The sequence below is a fragment of the Eptatretus burgeri genome, chromosome 12, assembly GCF_056783735.1.
Source record: "Eptatretus burgeri isolate ZD-2024b chromosome 12, Ebu_testis_v1, whole genome shotgun sequence".
NCBI lineage: Eukaryota > Metazoa > Chordata > Myxini > Myxiniformes > Myxinidae > Eptatretus > Eptatretus burgeri.
This window is the reverse complement of record NC_140972.1, coordinates 27,249,882-27,269,410: the sequence shown is the minus strand read 5'-3', so window position 1 is coordinate 27,269,410 and position 19,529 is coordinate 27,249,882. Positions and strand designations below refer to the sequence as shown.

General features: G+C 37.4%; 1 protein-coding gene across 11 annotated transcripts in view; it reads left to right on the top strand.

Moving 5' to 3' along the window:
• CUTA (cutA divalent cation tolerance homolog) overlaps window positions 1-19,529 on the top strand; it is a 40,989-nt gene that overhangs the window by 8,939 nt on the left and 12,521 nt on the right. For 10 of the 11 annotated variants that reach the window (XM_085849911.1, XM_085849910.1, XM_085849908.1 and 7 more), the window contains 2 exons: window positions 1,236-1,373; window positions 8,186-8,245. In XM_085849911.1, coding sequence (XP_085706037.1) covers window positions 1,236-1,373; window positions 8,186-8,245 — 198 coding nt within the window. Of the gene's footprint in view, window positions 1-1,235; window positions 1,374-8,185; window positions 8,246-10,196; window positions 10,247-19,529 lie in introns of all 11 variants that reach the window. The other variant, XM_085849912.1, reaches the window with a different exon arrangement.

Here is a 19,529-nt window from a genome sequence, read left to right as displayed (position 1 = left end):
GGTCTTCAAAGTTCGAAGGGGTCTCAGCACTCGAAAGTCAAAAGGTACATTCCAATTGCACGTAAATAATTTATAATGACATAGACTATGTAATTGTTAGACACAAAAGTTATCTCTCTCATGCGCGACTCATGCACGACACACACACACACACACACACACACACACACACACACACACACACACACACACACACACACACACACACACACACACACACACACACACACACACACACACACACACACACACACACACACACACACACACACACACATACACACATACACACATACACACATACACACACACACACACACACACACACACACACACATACACACATACACACATACACACATACACACATACACACATACACACATACACACATACACACATACACACATACACACATACACACATACACACATACACACATACACACATACACACATACACACATACACACATACACACATACACACATACACACATACACACATACACACATACACACATACACACATACACACATACACACACCATCCATTTATAGTAGATACATGCTATTTATTTTGACGTGAGAATCATGTCACGAGCAAATTTCATTGAAAGGAACAAATCCTGAGGTGCACGTATATCCGTGCTTGTTGCCAAGCTACCTTGTGTTCCCTGGTCGAGAGGCTTGTGCGTGCGTGCACCCATCTGTGTCTGCATGCAAATGAACTTTAACATGGCACCCAGCCGACCAACTTTAATATAGTTCCCCTTATGTGTGAAAGGGGTTGCTTCGACAAATACCCCGATGAGGTTTTGAATTGTGAATTATGCTTTCTCTTGTTATTAACATTATTATTATTGCTTTTTTATTTGGAAGGGAACCTGCCATGTCAATGTCATTTCATTTCATTAATTCCAACTTATTCGGTGGTTTTGTTGCTTCCAATACAATTATATCTGCACCACAAATGGTGCTTCAAGCAGCACCGCTGCCAAAATGTATTGACTTTTATCACTCCTCCATTACCATACACACATTTGAAAATAATTTGCTTCCACTGATAAAGCCAGATACTTCACTACAAGTCTTTTTTTTTAATGTTGTTCGAATAGTGATTTCAAAGTATCAGGGTTTGTATAAATAGTACCTGCAGGTTGTCCACACTACAACATTGGACAAAGCTTGATGTGGGGACTTTTCAATGTAATCTTTGTATGTACTGTTTGTACAGGCTACGAGGTGTGTTAAAGTTGAGTGCAATGGCAACAACTTCCCCATGTGTACCACCATCACCACCACCACCACCGGGTACTGTGTCTGCTGCATACGTCACCTGTCCCAATGAGGAAGTGGCTCGCAAACTTGCCAAGTGAGAAGGAATGGAACTTTTTACATCCAACCAATTTTAATTTTAACTCATCTTTACTTTTATAGACTTCTGGCAATTTTGAAATCTCAAGGTGTTATTTTACTTGCATATACATAATGTAATATAATATAACGATGTTGTGGAATTTCTTTAACCAACTCAGTGTAAATCCTAAATTACTCAATTTTCTTTACCCAAATAATCCACTGTCCACAAGGAAAAGTACATTTCATCAAATAACATTTGTTTTGTGGTACCACGGAGTCCAAAACACTGAGATGTAAACATCCACAATGATTTGCACTAATCTAAGTTTACATTTTCTGACATTTATATGCTTTCGTGGGAGTGGAGAGGGCTGGGAGAACAAAGGAAGAGAGAACATGGTGACTTTCAGCTGACCTTGGTGAGAATCAGACAAAAATACTAAAAGCAGACAACCAAAAGGAGTACAGGATAAGACAGTAGGTTATAGGTTTTAGTACAAAGAAATGAATATAAAAGGCAGTGAGTACATGGGTGAAACCAGTGAGTACAGTAAAAAGAAAAGGCAACTTGTTTAAAATTAATATTCCCCATAAGAACTAGGGGAGGGGAGAACTACAGGTTTAGCTGATAAGCATTAGGCAAAATAACTCAAACTGCAATACGTGTCCACTGGGTGAAAGAAAATGACATAATCATGGCAAAAGTTGCAGTGTTATCAACCAGGTCACCTTGTTTCATAGTCAAAAGACTCGGGTAAAGGGAAACATAACTGACAGCCAATTCGACTAGAGCATAAAAATTAAATTTATAAAGCACCAGCAACAATTATAATTGAGAGTACATGAATATAATTATTTTTTTCCAAAACAAGAAAAAGAGCAATCAGAGATTGCAGACCCTCACCAGGACTTGTTTTGTGTGGTACTTGCATACTGGTGTGTTACGTAATTAATAAGAGACAGAATTAAAACTGCCATTTTATAACTGCTTGCAGTGATGACCAGGTACCAAGACGCCCTGCTTTGCAACCCCGCTTTGATTGGACACCTGACCCTGACCCTGACCCATGATGTGTATTTATTATTATTCAATTGAATTCAGAATGGGATTAAAATATATTCAATTCAAATCATATGGAAGACCAAATCGGTACAGTCCTGCATTGCAGTAATCAGAAGGAGCCCAAACAAGCAAAAATAAAAGATGAAGTCATCAGGTCGAACCTAGATAGGATTCGCATTTCAGCTGCTACTCCTCTATCCTCGAACCCATCCTGGCACAGCCAAGGGAGCTTTTTTCAAAAGGGGAAAAAGATCAAAAAATTAAATAATTTTGGCTGCCAGACCTTTGTATATACTGTATGTGTACCATGTGTCCAATCAAGTTGAAATTTAAGACTTTTATTCCCCATCACTACTCGTTCACAACTGTGAAGTTTCGCATCGATTGATTAAGTGGTTCCAGAGAAAACATTATTTAATATTTTATCAAATCCAATATGGCTGCCAAACCATGTGACTGAGCAATTATTCCTCAACAACCTTGTACATGCATGCCTTATGGAACATTTGTGTGAAGTTTCCCCTCTATCTGTCCAGCCGTTCTGGAGAAGAAGATTTTTTTACATGTTTTAGGGTAAATCCAATATGACTTTCAAACCATGTGACATATGACATCATATGTGTGAACCTTTTGTTCCTCATGGATAGGCGGTCATATGTGTAAAGTTTTGTTTCGATCTGTTCAGCCATTTCGGAGAAGATTTTTGAAGACCGTGTTTAAAAAACAATATGGCTGCTGAATAATGTGACCGATGTCGTCATCAAAAAATTTTTTTGACCATTTAATCCCTAGATGACCCTCAATTTTCATACTGATCGGATGTAGCGTTCTACGTTCTACGTATGAGGTCAGGTCAGGTTCGATCTGTGACCTGCTACAGGTACCATGTAAACCTGTACTAACCTGTTCCATGGTCGGGTTGTCGGCGACTAAACCGTCTCCCCCACCAGGTTTTCTGGTGAGGAGGGTGTTTGGATATGGACACCCAGCAGGATTAAAAACAAAACCTGTCAAAGGGCGGAGGAGCTCCTTGTGAGCCAACGGCCATCCATATCTAGTGCCCAACTGTGTCTGCGGACGTCCTCCTACAGTTGGGTTACTTCTTATTAGGAGGTTGGTGGCAGGATTTGCACTCCAGCCACCGTAAAACGCTTCATTCCGCAAAACGCAAAAACGCAAAAAAATCTGAAAACCCACTCCGTGGGAGTACCTCCTGTGCAGCTTCCCTTCGCAGGGCAGCTCACCGGATGATGGGATTGGGGCAAAGCCTTCGGGACCCCCAATCTTTGATAGGAGGGAAACCACGGGGTAACATCCCTGGGTCAGATTGCGGGAGAGTGTGTCGGAGTGGTGCTGAGGTGTCGTCCACCAGACGGCGGTCTCCTTGGGTTAACCTGAGGCGGTCCCTTCGGGTGGGTGCCTGGAATGTCCTATCCCTAAGAGAGGATGATCACCTGTCTCTGTTATCATCTGAGCTCAAGCGTTTGGACATCGGGATTGCAGCTCTCTCTGAGGTTCGGAGACCGGATTGCGGCGAGATAATGGTGGGTGGTTACACCTACTATTGGTCTGGTCGCTCTGATGGTTACCATACCCAAGGAGTTGCTGTAGCTGTGTCCAATAAGCTGACCCCAATGATAATTGAGGTAACACCGGTCAACGAGCGTATTATGAGATTAAGGATTCGTCACTCCTTAGGTGTCATTTTCCTGGTCTCTATTTATGCTCCGACTGAGGCGAGTGATCTTACCGTGAAGGATGCATTCTACGCCACACTCGAGTCTGTGGTTGATCAGTGCCCCAGACGAGATACACTTCTAGTCTTGGGGGATTTCAATGCATCGACTGGAACTGATAGGGATGGTTATGAGGTGTGTGTTGGTCCCCATGGGTCAGGAACTATGAACCAGAATAGCACTAAGTTCCTTGACTTTGCAAGAAGTCATGGACTTAGGGTGGCTGGTTCATGGTTTCAGCGCCCGCAAGCTCATCGCTGGACTTGGTATTCCAACGCTGGCAGTGTGGCAAAGGAGATTGACCATGTCCTCATTGACGGTCGTTGGAGGATGATCCAGAACTGCAGGGTCTACCGGAGTGCTCAGTTCCTCAATACTGACCACAGGCTTGTTGTAGCAACTCTAAAGCTGCACCTTAAATCCTGGAGAATGGTACCATCCCAGCCTAGGCTGGATGTTGCCAAGCTCAGGGATGAGAGAGTAGCTGAGGAGTTTGCGAACAGGCTGAGTGGACACTTGGGGGGTCTGGGTGCTTTGGGGGGTCCTGAAGAGTTGTGGAGCACCTTCAAGACCACCGTCCTTGATGTTGCCGGTGGATGCCTTGGAGTTCACCGCAGGGCAAAGAAGAATTTTGTCTCTCAAGGGACACTGGATACCATTGACCAGAGTCGCAGGGCCAGGCTGAATGGCAGAGCTGAGCTGTTCAGGGAGCTGAGGCGTAAAACTGTACGTGCACTGAGGGTGGACAAGGAGGCCTATGTGCGAGGAATCTGTGAGGGGGTAGAGCATCACCTGTGGACAGGTGATTCTCGTCCCGCTTACAGGGGAATTCGCGCATTACGTTCATCCAAGCCCATCCCTCGGAGCACTGCAGTTCGAGCAGAGAGTGGTAGGCTCTTGACAGAGGAGTCTGAAGTGAAGGCCCGCTGGGCCGGTTACTTTGAGCGGTTGTACCAGGCTGATCCCCCAGCTGTCGAGTTGGACGTCAAGGGTGTTACAATCCCTGTTGCTGACCCTCGAATCAACTGTGGTCCACCATCGCTTGTGGAAACACGGGCTGCGGTGAACCAGTTGAAACGGGGCAAAGCTCCAGGGATCTGTGGCATCCATGCTGAACTTCTCAAGGCTGGTGGAAATGCTGCACTCGCGTCGTTGCATGCAGTTTTGTGCTCTGCCTGGAACACAGGCATCATCCCAACTGACTGGAAGAGGGGCCTTGTTGTCCCTCTCTGGAAAGGGAAGGGTGATCGCCAAGACTGCAACAACTACCGAGGGGTGACGCTGCTCTCAGTGCCGGGCAAGGTCTTTGCTCGGATAATTCTTGATAGGGTTCGCCACCATCTGCTTGAGCACCAGCGTCCAGAGCAGTCAGGCTTTACACCAAAGAGGTCAACGATTGACCGTATCCTTGCTCTTCGTGTCCTCACTGAACGCAGACGAGAGTTTCGGCAGGGGCTGCTTGCAGCCTATGTTGATCTCTGTAAAGCGTTCGATTCAGTGAATCGGGATGTCCTCTGGAGGATTCTTGGTCTTCGTGGGGTGCCACCGAAACTGATCGATCTGATGTCTGAACTCTACTCTGGTACTGAGAGTGCTGTGAAGTGTGGTGGTACCGCCTCTGACTTATTTCCAGTTGTTACTGGAGTTCGTCAGGGATGTGTACTTGCCCCCACACTTTTCAGCACTTGTATGGACTGGATTTTTGGGAGGATGTCGGAGAGATCAAGTTGCGGTGCATCGTTTGGCAATGTCAAGATCTCGGACCTTGATTTTGCAGATGATGCAGTCATCTTTGCGGAGACTTTAGACATCCTCTTGGGGGCCCTCGAGGTGCTGAATGAGGAGTCGGAGCCGTTGGGATTACGGATTTCTTGGGTCAAAACAAAGATCCAGGCTTTCGGTGACATCTTGGATGCTGCTGTCCTGTCTGTGTCTGTTTGTGGTGAGGATGTTGAGGTCATGGATAGATTCACTTACCTTGGCAGTGATATTCATGTCTCCGCAGGTTGTGAGCCGGAGGTCAAGAGACGTCTGGGTCGGGCCTGGGGAGTCATGGATTCACTGGATCATGGGGTGTGGCGCTGCCGGTACCTGTGCGGGAGGACGAAAGTCCGAGTCTTCAGGTCCTTGGTACTTCCAGTCTTGCTCTATGGGTGCGAGACTTGGACTTTGACCAAGGATCTGAGACGGAGACTTAATTCCTTTGGTACCAGGTCTCTTCGGAGAATCCTTGGCTATCGCTGGTCGGATTTTGTGTCCAACGAGCGGTTGCTGAGAGAGACTCGGATGAGATTTGTTACCTGCATAGTCCGTGAGCGTCAGCTGCGGCTGTATGGACATGTGGCTCGTTTTCCTGACGCTGATCCTGCTCACCAGATTCTCTCAGCGAGGGAGTCTCATGAGTGGAGGAGGCCAGTGGGCCGACCACATGCCTCATGGTTGCAGCAGGTTGACCATCATCTCAAGGAGATGGGGATGGGCCTGGCATCTGCCTGGGGGATGGCCAGACGGAGGCCCCTGGAGTACCGGCGGAAAGTGGACGCAGCGACGCGCTGTTCTGGCACATGCTCCCATACCTGACCTGACCTGACGTATGCAATCATGACGTCATAACGAAGGCACCTATGACGTCATAAAATAAATCGCACTCATCCTGTACACATGATTAGTACTTGCCATGTGCGAAGTTTCCATTTTTTCCTTGGTACGGTTTCAGAGATGGAGGTCCAAAGTTTTTCCGTTTTTCCAACATGGCTGCCACACCACGTGACTTATGATGTCATAATTATCATTAAAACATTCTACATGAGTTGTCGCACCAATGATGTAAATTTCATCACAATCCAACAAGCGGTTGCAGAGAAAAACACGAAAGTTCTGTGCAGACAGACAGACAGACAGACAGATGGCCTCAAATGCAATACCCTCTCCTTCGGCGAGGGTAATAAATCGTGTTTGACTAGTGCACACTGCATATCAAGTGTGTGTGTGTGTGTGTGTGTGTGTGTGTGTGTGTGTGTGTGTGTGTGTGTGTGTGTGTGTGTGTGTGTGTGTGTGTGTGTGTGTGTGTGTGTGTGTGTGTGTGTGTGTGTGTGTATGTCCAGACTGCAGTGTGCTCTTCTTGTGCCACATTGCCATTTGCAGTGATTGATGTGCAAGCATCAATATATATATATATATATATATATATATATATATATATATATATATATATATATATATATATTTCTGCTGTTCATACAGCACAATAATATTGAACGATCATTCATAATGACTTTTTTTGAAGTTGAGTTGTTTTGGTGAAATTTTTTCTCTCTCTCTACAACAACGAGGCTCATGCAAAGAGCATGGTTAAATTGGTAGTGGTGTAGTGAGGTGACAATCGAGAACAGGTAACATGCAGCACCTGACATTGCTAAACAATTCAGTCAATGAATGAGAAAGGTGTTCCAAAAATTCTCAATTCGTTGTTCATTCGAGGACAATCTTACATATTTTACATACAACTAAGAGTAATGGAGGAGATTATACATTCAGAGTGGGACATGAAAGGCTGACTTGAGGATGTCATGTAACACGTGATTAAAACTCGTTAACCTGACACGATGGTGTAATGGTTAGTGTCCTCTCTTGAGTCTGGTAGGTCAGGGGTTTGAACCTCAGTTGAGTCACACTAAAGACTTTCAAAACGGTACGTGCTGCTTCCTTGTTTGATGCTCAGCATATAAAAAGGATAGAGTATGGACAAACAACCATTGCACAGGCTTGATGGGCCTGGCGGCCCCTTTCTGCGTTGAAATTCCTTGTTAGATAACACGTAAAATAATATAAAAACATGGACATTAGATGGAATAAATCAAAACGTGCTATTCAAAAACATCATGAGGCAAGTGATCAAATGGGATTGCAAAAGAGGGTAACTACACCACTCCGTGTGGTGTGTGATGGGAAAGGTCAACGTTCACGTCACCATTACATTAACCATTTTGTTTATTATACAAGGTACGTTTGTGTTTTCTTTTTCAGGGGACTTGTTGAAGGAAAGCTGGCTGCTTGTGTCAACATTATTCCACAAATCAAATCCATGTGAGTATGTCTCACAAGCACAGACCCATTTGTGATAGAAAACCACTTGTGCCCTGTATTCCATGTATTTATCATCAAAACCATCACGCATTACCTTGTGTTCACTAACTCTTAGGAGGATGTGATTTTCGTTTGTCGATAATGTGCAATGTTATTTTACATTTTCATAGATCTTTTGTGATAAGATGTATATTGTCTTGAGTGTGCTTCACATGTGGTCTGGGTTGCTTATTGCCATTTTGGATAAAATATACATCGTCCAATTCTTGAAATGAGGTATTCAGTCTTGCTAAGTCGCACGTTATAATGTACCGTATTTTTTGTCATACAAGTCGATACTTCCCCCCCCCCCCCAAGAGTGCAGGCCTTGACTTGTACTCACAATCGATGTATCTATTGTTTAAGACATTGAAATGCAGAAATGAAAAAAAATTGCAAAGTGTGATATTTTCTGAAATAAATTACATAATTGTTAATTTAATAACACGATGCAGAAATCATTGCTCGGAACATTTGCCAATTTGGATGAGCAATTAAATGTTAATCCACTCATTGACAAATGCAAAATTATCCAATCAATAACGAGCACGTACTCTTCAACTACTTTTGATCCATCCATCCATTTGGACCATACTCTGTGCGGAGCATTGGTGCTGCCTAAGCAGTCTCCTTTGCTATTGGGCACAATCCTGGACGGTTCGCCACTCCGACACAGGATACCAGCATGCTGGCACTCATTTTGCCGACCTCGGAAAGATGACAGGCAGAGTCAACCTCACCTGGTATTCAACAGCAAAGTGGGATTTGAACTCAGGATCCTAGGATTCCAAGCCCACCACCCATTAAGTCAACACCAGGCATACTTTTGTTCCATTCCAATCACATGTATCCATCCTTACGATGTCATCTCAAAATGCCTCCCATAAAGTCACGCAAGTTGTTAACTTCGCTGAGGAAGATGGCAGGAATATGGATATGCACAGGAAATAGTGTCTACCAGAAATGTTTTCGGGACTGGTCAAAAGCGAAGGATACATTGCGGACGATCAAGAAAACCAGGAAGGCTAATGACGGCTGCAAAGCTAGGTGGACAAAGATTGAGGATAGGGTATTACAAAATGTAATGTGCAACAAGCCGGTGCTACTAATGATTCTGTAGCTTGTTTTAAATATTGTACCTCTATATGATAACAAAAATGTTGAAAAACTCTTTACATTCCTCATTTATTGCAAAGGTTGTCCCACAAAGTAATTAAAATAATATGCACGAAACAGCTCGTTAATATTCATAACCCTGGAATTCATGGATGTGTTGTGTGTATGATGGCAATATGATTGACTGGCAGTTTTACTGAACTACCATACTTGGTTTTGCTTTGTCTTGTACACCCAATCGACTTATCCATAAATGAAGAAAGAAAAATGGGAAAGTTAGCCAATTCGACTTGTACTCAACATCGACTTGTATGCTGGAAAATCTTTCAAGCATAAACTGCAAATATGTTGTGACTTGGCTCTGGCAGTTGAAGCTTACAAAACCTGCTTCTTCCTAATAGTGTTGTACAATATTGTGAGACATAAAGCCTGCTCTCCTCACCAAAAGAGATTTTTCTTTCGGGGATATCTATGTAATACATTTGCGAAAATTGCAGTTTTTGGCCATTGCATCATCCATTCCACATCCCTTTATAGTCAGACATTGGAAGACAATATTGTACTTTTACATTAATTATAAGGATATTGCTGGATGATTGACAAGTCGTTCCCATATATGAGATTTGAACCGATGATCCCAGTGTAGTGGGCTCATCCCATATATGCACCACATTCACTTGTCTTTTTTTCTTGATTTGTCACCCTTTGCTTATTACTTCTGCCACTGAAGGTGAAGGAGGTTATGTTTTCACCCCTCTCTGTCTGTCTGTTTGTTTGTCTGTCCGTCTGTGTGCAGGATATCTCAAAAAGTTGTGGACACGGATCCGGATGAAATTTGGTGGACAGGTTCGGTGTATGACAAGGACAAACTGATTGATTAGATTTTGGTGAAGATCCTGATCCCGATCTGGATATGAGAATTATTTAACTTTTAAAGTGATTCTTCATCATTGAGAGATAGGGCCAAAAACGATAGAGTACTGTATAGCATGATATTTCAAAAATGTATTCAGCCTGATATGTTCTCGTGGATCAGGCATTATGTGATGGAGGTATGCGCTCTACCAAGTACCCTTTTAGTTTATATGCAGATGGCCCCTTTTGATTTTTCTTTCGTTGCAGTCCATCTGCCCTTTTTGTGATCTGCCTCTCATTTGATCTTATGTTAACTATAAACATTGGTTATAACACTTTTTTTTGTCTGTCTCTTATGAAGTGTCAGCTTAATCATTTGTGCCTTCTCACAAATGAGAGGCATGCATCAGACCAGGCTGTAATCATTTAAAGTTTATTTGTATGTCATTTGTGAAAGAATCATGGGGTTTCTTCTTTTTTTTGGCCTCACAAATGCAGTACAAGGATGTGCCACACAAATCATTTCAAAGGAGTTGTGGGTTTCTTTCTCTTTGAGGAGAATATCAATCATGGATGTGAGAATACAGTATTGCATAACAACTGGAACGGTTCGAAAAGCGAACAGAAATGGCCCAACGTGATCCAGGTTTCCAGTGCATTTCATCGTGTACCAAAATAAATGTAACATTCACCTGATATCCCTTCAGCCGTTCTTAAGCTATCGTGGTAACGTGCCCATTTCTCTGCTCTGAGTATCATGCATGCACTTGTGTGGAAGCATTTGCTGGGAATTAGTCATGTTTGGCCAGATTAAAAAGTTGGCCCACCACTTAGTCATTCAACACAATTAAGTCATCACACACTGAAAGTGTAGTTAAGTAAACAACTTTTTGCCTCTTGTGCTTTGGGCGATTAAATTATAAAGCTGCTATTTTTGAAGTGAACTGCAGGTGTGTTGGCCTTCTCATTAATATTTGGGCACATGTATAGCTCCAAGGTGGTTTAGAAAGATAAATGCTGACTGCAAATGTACTGCTATCGGTTTTCTTAGAAATGCTTCATTGTTTGGACAGAAATCTGGTTCATTGTTTGGCTTTTTTTCAAGATATGGGAATTTGTTATTCCAAGATCCAAGGTATGGGAAATCAGAGCTCCTGATTATAATATGAGTAGGGTAAGAATACTGATTCTGGCTCACTTTTCCCCATGTAAATGAATGGGGGATTTTCAGCGATTTATATTTTTTTTCCCTAAAAATAAATCCCCTTTTTATCCCAAGGTATATTTATTTGTCTCCCCTTTTAACTTGGAGGTTGAACCTCATTGAATTGAACACCTGGGGGTTGAACAGCTCACTCATTGAACCTATAAAGATTTGTTCATTCTCAAATTCCTTCAATAGTTTAATTTTCTTTGCACAATAATCCCCATCTAAAATATTGACAAACAAAACATTTGAATCTTTATATTTTTTAAGATACCCCATTTGTGCCATTACGAAATGATAAACTTCTCTTAATGCTCTCATCTGACCACCTCCTGAGCCACATATCATTTTGAGATTATAGTAAATTGTTTTTTCATTGTTCAATTGATAACCATCAAAGTTTTCAGTCCATTCAAGGATATTCATTTTTTTCTTTACATCCTCTAACTTACTAGTTTTTAAATTAATTCGCTTATTTGTTTTATTTACCTTTGTTTTAGTTATTTTTTCAATAAGACTTATTTGATATTTTTCACATTCATTATGTTTTCCATTTATATACCAAGACTGAGATTTTCTCCACTCTTTAGTTTGATTAATACTTGGTTTAACCATTTATATATTGTGAAAAAACGCGGCGGTAGCCCTTAAAAAACCCTAACCCATCTTCCCATCGTTAAAACATAATCTATTTTATACACTCTATCATACAATATCCATATGGAACACAATCTATTCCATTATCTAAAATAAATCTCTTATCATCAAAGGCTCCTAATGCCTTTTTATTTACTTCTTCACTATATATGTCATGTTTATAACTTCTTATTGTATTCATTTTCCTATATTCTTCTTTCTTATTCATCAAACAATTATAATAATTTCTAAAAGTTATTGATTTCTTTATTACATATTTCTTTATTCCCTTTAACCTCTTATCAATCTGTTCACCATACTTATAAGCATATGCCTTTGCTCTCAATCCAATAAACTCACTCATTACTTTTCCACCCAACTCATCCTTAAACTTACCAATAACCTTTTCATTCTTTTTGGAAAATAACTCACTCTTCTTGCTGAAATTACTTGTATCATATACTCCAATATTTTTCTTCATATCTTCATAAACATCATCAGTTTTTATATCTAGGATAAAACTATCAGTATCCATATATAACAATGAAACATTTTCACCATACTCTTTCTTTAAGTCATTATACAAATAATCATACATCAATATCTTTGATAAATCAAGAACTGCTGTTCCAATATAAATTGGTTTATCCATTACAATACTTTCCTTTTTCATATGAATTGCAGAAAAGTTCTCTGAAAAAACCTCTTCTCTCTCAAAACTTGGTTTATTTATCAATCTCGAAGCTTCTTTCCAAGATGTTGCGAATCTAATGTTTTGCCTGTTTCTAACATTTTCCATAGTCTTTCCAAATACAGCATTATTCATTAATTTATAAAAGTCCCCTTCAAATTTTACTTTTGTATTTGCTCTCATATCTGTATTGAATTGAATATACTTTTTCACCCAAGGACTTTGTTTAAATTTTAAAACTCTATGAATTTTAGCTACTCTCAATCCTTCTCTCAAAAACTGTTTTAAGCTTCTCTGATGCAAAACATATCCCTCTTTATCATAGAATGTTGTTAATAACTTTTCTGTTGATTTACCTTTAATATTAAAACTTTTATGATAATCACTTAACCATTCTTTCTTTGGAGTTTCTTTCTCACATGCAAAAGGAAGATCTTTATGCTTATTATGAAGATCACTCGGGTACCTCAAATCAACTTCAAAATAATAACCTTCTTCTTCGTCATTCAATTCCTCTTGAGAAGAAATAACAATATTCATCAAAGCCTTTTCATAATCCTTTTCTTCCACCCACTCTAATTTACCATAAGGCAGAGATTGAGACATTGCCCATCCATACAAATTATTAGCATCAAAATACATCAAATAATTACTATCTTTTTCACTATCATAATTTGGAAGATATTTATTATTTGCTTTAGCATATCTTTTTGAACATACTTGTGATATTCCACCTCTCTTGGACTTCTCAATCATCAAAAGCATATCCACATCACTGATTAAATCTATATCTTGTTTTGTCATTTTCAACATTGCACTCCAAGCTAAACCAGGAGCTGTGAAATAGTGGGCAGGATCTAATCCATAACAATTTTTATTATGACAGAGTGATCTAAAAGCTTCAAACACATCAGCTAACAATAAAACATCTGTTTTTAGATATAAATCGTGATATTCTCCAAGGTTCTTTATCTTAAATATTTTCCATATTTCTTGTGCGTGTTTATATTCCTTATCACTTATCTCTTCTTCATAAAGGTTATTATAGAAACTTTCTTTTGAAGGAAGTTGTGTTTCTTTAAATCTCATAAATGAATCCATATAATCATAAGGATAAATTCCCTTACTTGTAAGAATTTTCTCTTTACTTTGAATTTCATTCCTTGTTTGAATTTCCTCTCTCGTAAGAATTCCTTCTTTAATCAGAATTTCATCTTTAATCTGAATTTCCTCTTTAGTTCGAATTTTCTTTATAATTAGAATTTCATCTTCAGTTAGAATTTCCTCTTTACTTTGAATTCTCTCTTTAATCTGAATTTCCTCTTTAGTGAGAATTTCCTCTTTTGGAAAGAATGAATTAAGATTTGGAAAAGAGTCCGTGGAGCTTAGATTTGATGCGAGGTAGGCTAGTGGTGTTCCCATAAACTTGTAAGAATCTAAAAACCTAATACGAGTTATAGGTTTTGTGAATATCATTTTTGAAAATGAAATATACTTTTGACTTGTGTTTGTTATAGCAGAAATATTCCCTGGTGTTTTTGAAAGTTCATTTATAAATAGATGTGTATCATAGTTGGCGCTGTTGTGAAGAAAGACTGGAATAAAAGAAGGTAATTTATAATTAAGATTACAACAGGAATGAGCGGGACCTCTATATTTACCAGTAAGATGACAATGGTCTCTAACTTTAAACTCCTTAATTTCCCCCTCACAAATATGACAGATATTGTTCATTCTAAATTCTAATTTTTCTTCTTTGGTTAATTTCATCGGTTCATTTGTTTCTTTCATTAATTTAGTGAGTCTTATACAATCCTTTTCTAATCGTTTTACAAACTCTTGTGAAGCATTTTTTCCACGATAATGTTCAAGTTTGTTATACTTTTCTCCAACAGATGATTTGATATAATAACAAAAACCACAAGGAATATGTTTTTGATATTTATTTGTATATGGTTCTTTTGGATTAGGAGAAGCAGTATTTATCTTTTTAGGATACATTCAAAATCAGCGTATATCACAAATGGGTGCATGATAGATTTATTATAATCTTCAAAATAAATCTTTTCACCAGGTTTAGGCATTGTAATTACAGCTGATTTATGATTACTACAATATTTTGAATGTTGTTCTAATCGTTCTTTTGTATGAAATGAATTAAGACATCGCTTACAAGGATATATTTTGTTTGCTGTTCTGAATACCTGAGAAGAGATTAATCTTGATAAATTATTGATGTATGTGTAATGTGAATTCTTTCCAACACTAAAATATAAAAGGTCAATGTGTGTTTCTTCATTTTTATAGTTGTTTGAAATTTTTAATATTTGAACTTTGTTTGTATCCGTTAATCCATATACATTAATAGAAAGATTATTCTTTTTCTCAAATTTAGGAATATCTGTTAGTGGCATTGGGAATTTAAAATCTTTAATGTCCAAGGTATTCTCATATTTCATATATTGTTTTACTCTTTCTGAATTACATTTTGGTGGATGTAAGTGAGCAAGAACAGACCAGAGAAAACATTTATTATCATTGTTCTTAATATTAACAACTGCCTTCTTTAGTTTTATTTCTTTTGGTAATTCAATATAAGAAGAAGCTTTAAGAGGGTTTGATTTTAGAATGTGTATATCTAAAAAGATGATTTTTTAATATTGAATCCACTTCCTACCACTGTATTATCAACATCCTCCTCTTGTCTTGATAGTTCTTCATAAACCCCACTATTCAAAAAATCTTGAAATGATGTTATAAAATGAAGATCTGTTCTCATATAAGGAGTTTGTTCTTCATCTTGTCTTTTCATATTCATTTTCACTCCCATATAAAACTTTAAAGTTTTTATTTCTTTTAATGTCTTTTTAATAAATTTTTCAACATCGGGTTTTACTATTTCAATTGATTCAGCTATTGATGATGGACCGGGTTCTCCAAATTGAAAAATCCTTATTTTTATATGCCCTTTAAATGCCTCATCAGTGTTTTTAATATAATAGTCTCCCTTTACTTTAAACTCATTTTTCTTGTGTTTTTGTGATTGAAGATGTTGATTATAACTACTCTTCAAAACATCCTTTGAACAGATATCACAATGTTTTCTTTCCAACTCAAGAGGAGATATTTGATGAAATAGATTAAATGTGTGTTTGTTGGTTCGGAGGTGTTTTCTATAATGTTTATATTCGTGATTACAAACATCGCAGTACGTTGTATTCACCATATTTATAGAATAAAACTTTGCTTGAACTAAAATTTTCTTGATGAAAATTTCGTTTAATTTATAGGTGAATCTGTGCTTAAAAACATTTTATCCTCCAACTTTTTCACTTAATAAATACAATGTTTCAAGACACAAAAGACAAGTTTCAATCAATCTCTTCATCTGTTAAAGATACTGAGAAATATGTCAAGGATGTAAAATTGAACAAAGATAAATATAACAACTATTGGATAAAAACTATTATGGTAAATAATATGAGTTCTTCAATTTCCTTCAGTGGAAGGGCTTTTAGTATACCTGGTAGAACATCAATTAAAGTATCTCTAACAAAAGTTTCTCCTCTCCTTCTAGTAATATATTCAAAACTAGAAAAAGCAATGAAACAAGAAAAAGTATCAAAGAACAAAAACCTTATGGATGAAGCTTTAGAACGAAAAGATAAGACCATCTGTAATATGCAAGGAGAAATTTGTATTTTTTTCAACAACCCTAAAGATGTAAATCTTGATGAAATAAAGGATGTTAATATATCAGGTGAAATGACATTTCGTTCAATAGTAGTTAACGATAATTTTAAAATTACCTTTAATATAAAAATGTTGTCGTTGAATCTGATAATGAAAAAAGTATATCGATATCGATGGTAATATACAACTGAAAGTATAGATGAATTTCAGTTTAAGTAAAGTTTTACTTTATAAATATGCTAGACTTTCCTGATTCTCCATATGACAAATTTGAGAATTGTCCTGCGTGTGAAAGACGGGGATTAAACACAGAGTCAAAAGCCTATAAACAATGTATATTCTGTGATTATCTTCTAATTAATGATAATAAAAAATATAAAAAGGAAAATAATTCTTTTAGATTTACACCAAAAATGAATTACTTTACAAGATTGATTAGAGAAATGAATGTAAAGTATGAGGATGATAACACACCTTTCCTTACAAGGGAAGAAACTGAACGTATAAGAGAAATGTTCAAAGGATTGTTGTTGTATATTATTCATGGATGTAATTTTCAGGGAAATATCAACACAAGATATTGTATAAATAAAATAATGGATTATCTTGAAATTAAACCTGAACTTAGGATAAAATATAGAGTTTCTAAAAAAGCTAATAATAAATTAAATAACCTGTTTTTCAAATATATAAATGAATGACTTTTTACCTATTTGGGAAAATAAGATAAAATTTAACAACCATAAAAATCTCCCAAATTCATTAAGATGTCTCATAGTTGGTTCAAGTGGATGTGGAAAAACCTGCTTACTTTTAAAAATGCTCCTCACTCCCAACTTTTTAGATTATGATAATTTAATAATTTTCACAAAGTCGAGTTTTCAACCAGAGTATCAACTACTCTCACAAGGTTTTAATGCTGGTCTTCAAAAAGAAGATATAATAGGTTTATTTAAACGTCAAAAAAACCTAAATGATTATAACATTGAAGATATAATTCAACTATTTTGTGATACACAGAGATGTAAAAAGAAATCAAATCTTATAACTTGTATTCTTAGTGATAATACGGATGATATACCGTCTTGCCAAGATTTGGATAAATCAAAAAAGAACCTCGTTATCTTTGATGATTGTGTTAATGAGAGAAACCAAACGGTAATGGACAGCTACTACACAAGAGGGAGACATTCTTCTTGTAATTGTATTTATCTTAGTCAATCGTACTTTCAACTTCCTCGTCGTTCCATCAGAAACAATGCTAATACTTTTATTTTATTCAAGTTAAATTCAATAGATATCAATAATTTTTGGAGAGATAATTGTTCTACATTATGTAGTAAAAAGAAATTTGAGGATTATATGAAGCACACGACTGAAAAATATAAATATATTGTTGTGAAACAAGATGAGATATTAAGGGATATATTTTTTGTTTTATAAACAATTACATATATAAATGACAACTATTATTATAAATCTTGTGGGTAAATCTGCTTCTGGAAAAAACTTTCATAAATCAAGGTTCTTGTGTAGTACAAATGAGAATATTGTAAATTTACTTAAAAAACACCCCGTGATACGCATTGTATCAACAACAACTAGAGCAATAAGACCTGGAGAAGTAAAAGGTGAAGATTATCACTATATTTCAGTGGAGGAACATATGCGATTGAGGAATGAAGGACAAATATTTGAGGAGGTTTCTCTTGGTACAACAAAATATTCACATTGTAAGAGTGAGTTAAAGAAACTAAAATCTGGTGGTGTTGGGATATTAGAAACTAATCCAGAAGGAACGAGACAAATTATTAAATATCTGAGCGGAGTGAAGATTTTATCATTCGGTTTTGATGTTGATGAAGAAACTCAACACAAACGTATGAAAAGCAGAGATGCAAGGATTAGTGAAGAAGAAATTACAACTCGCATTAATGTTAATAAAGAATTTGATGAAATATTTAAAGAAAAGGATTTATTTGAACACATCTACTTGAATGATGAAGAAAAGGAAAATTTCCCTGTTGATCTTTACAATTCATTAAATGATATTTTACAATAAATAAATGGATACAAAAGAAAGAGCAAGAAGATTTAAGGAACATCAAGAGTTGGTTTCAAAAGTTGTAAAACAACAGGAAGACATAAAGAAGAAACGCAGACAGAAACTAACGGGCGAAGAAGCATTTGAAAAAAACAAGAGAAATTTTTTAAACCACTTTTAAAAACTTCCCAAGAAAAAATGAAAGATGTTTCCACAGTTCCCACAGTAGAATATACTCCTAGAAAGCTTCAAATGTTAAAAGATTTCAGTCAAATGACGGAGGAAGAATTAGAGCATTTAGGAGAATTAGAATATGATGATGAAGGTTTATTTCAACAACTGGAAGAGATTAATCAACCCCCTGATTATATTGTGAATGCTGTTCAAAACAATGAATATTCAGCGGATTCAAAAACCAAAGCAGGACTCATTCCAACAGAACAACCAGCAATATTTCATCTTGTTCAAGAAAAGGTATTGATATTTAATGATGAATTAAGGTTCTTAAGTTCTGCTCAACCCCCTGTTAAACTAACTCCGAGATTAATGTTTCTTCTCACAAAAGATGGAAGACAAGGTTCAACTGTGAGGGATGAATCAAAGTATATTGATAAACCATTGGATATGGAAAATAATGATGATAGAGTATATATTGATTTGCTGAACACTCTAAATTATAAGGTTATTCTTTCTGGTAAAAGTAGGAAGAATGAGAAGGAGAAACACATTATTCAGGCTTTAAGTATCCTTGGTTCAGGTATTAGTTTTCTTCCAAATGACCCATCGCAATTAGTTAATAGACTGTTATTGTTGTTCGGCAGTAAGAAGGCTGGAAATAACAATTGTTTTAATGAAGCATCAGCCATTTTAGACCAGTTGATGAACATGAAAATAATTAATAAATCTCAATATAAAGACATTTTATCTCATATTAAATAAGATGAGAAGCACAATCCTGAGTTTTAATTTCACAACAAGCGACCACACATCTTCATTCCCATAC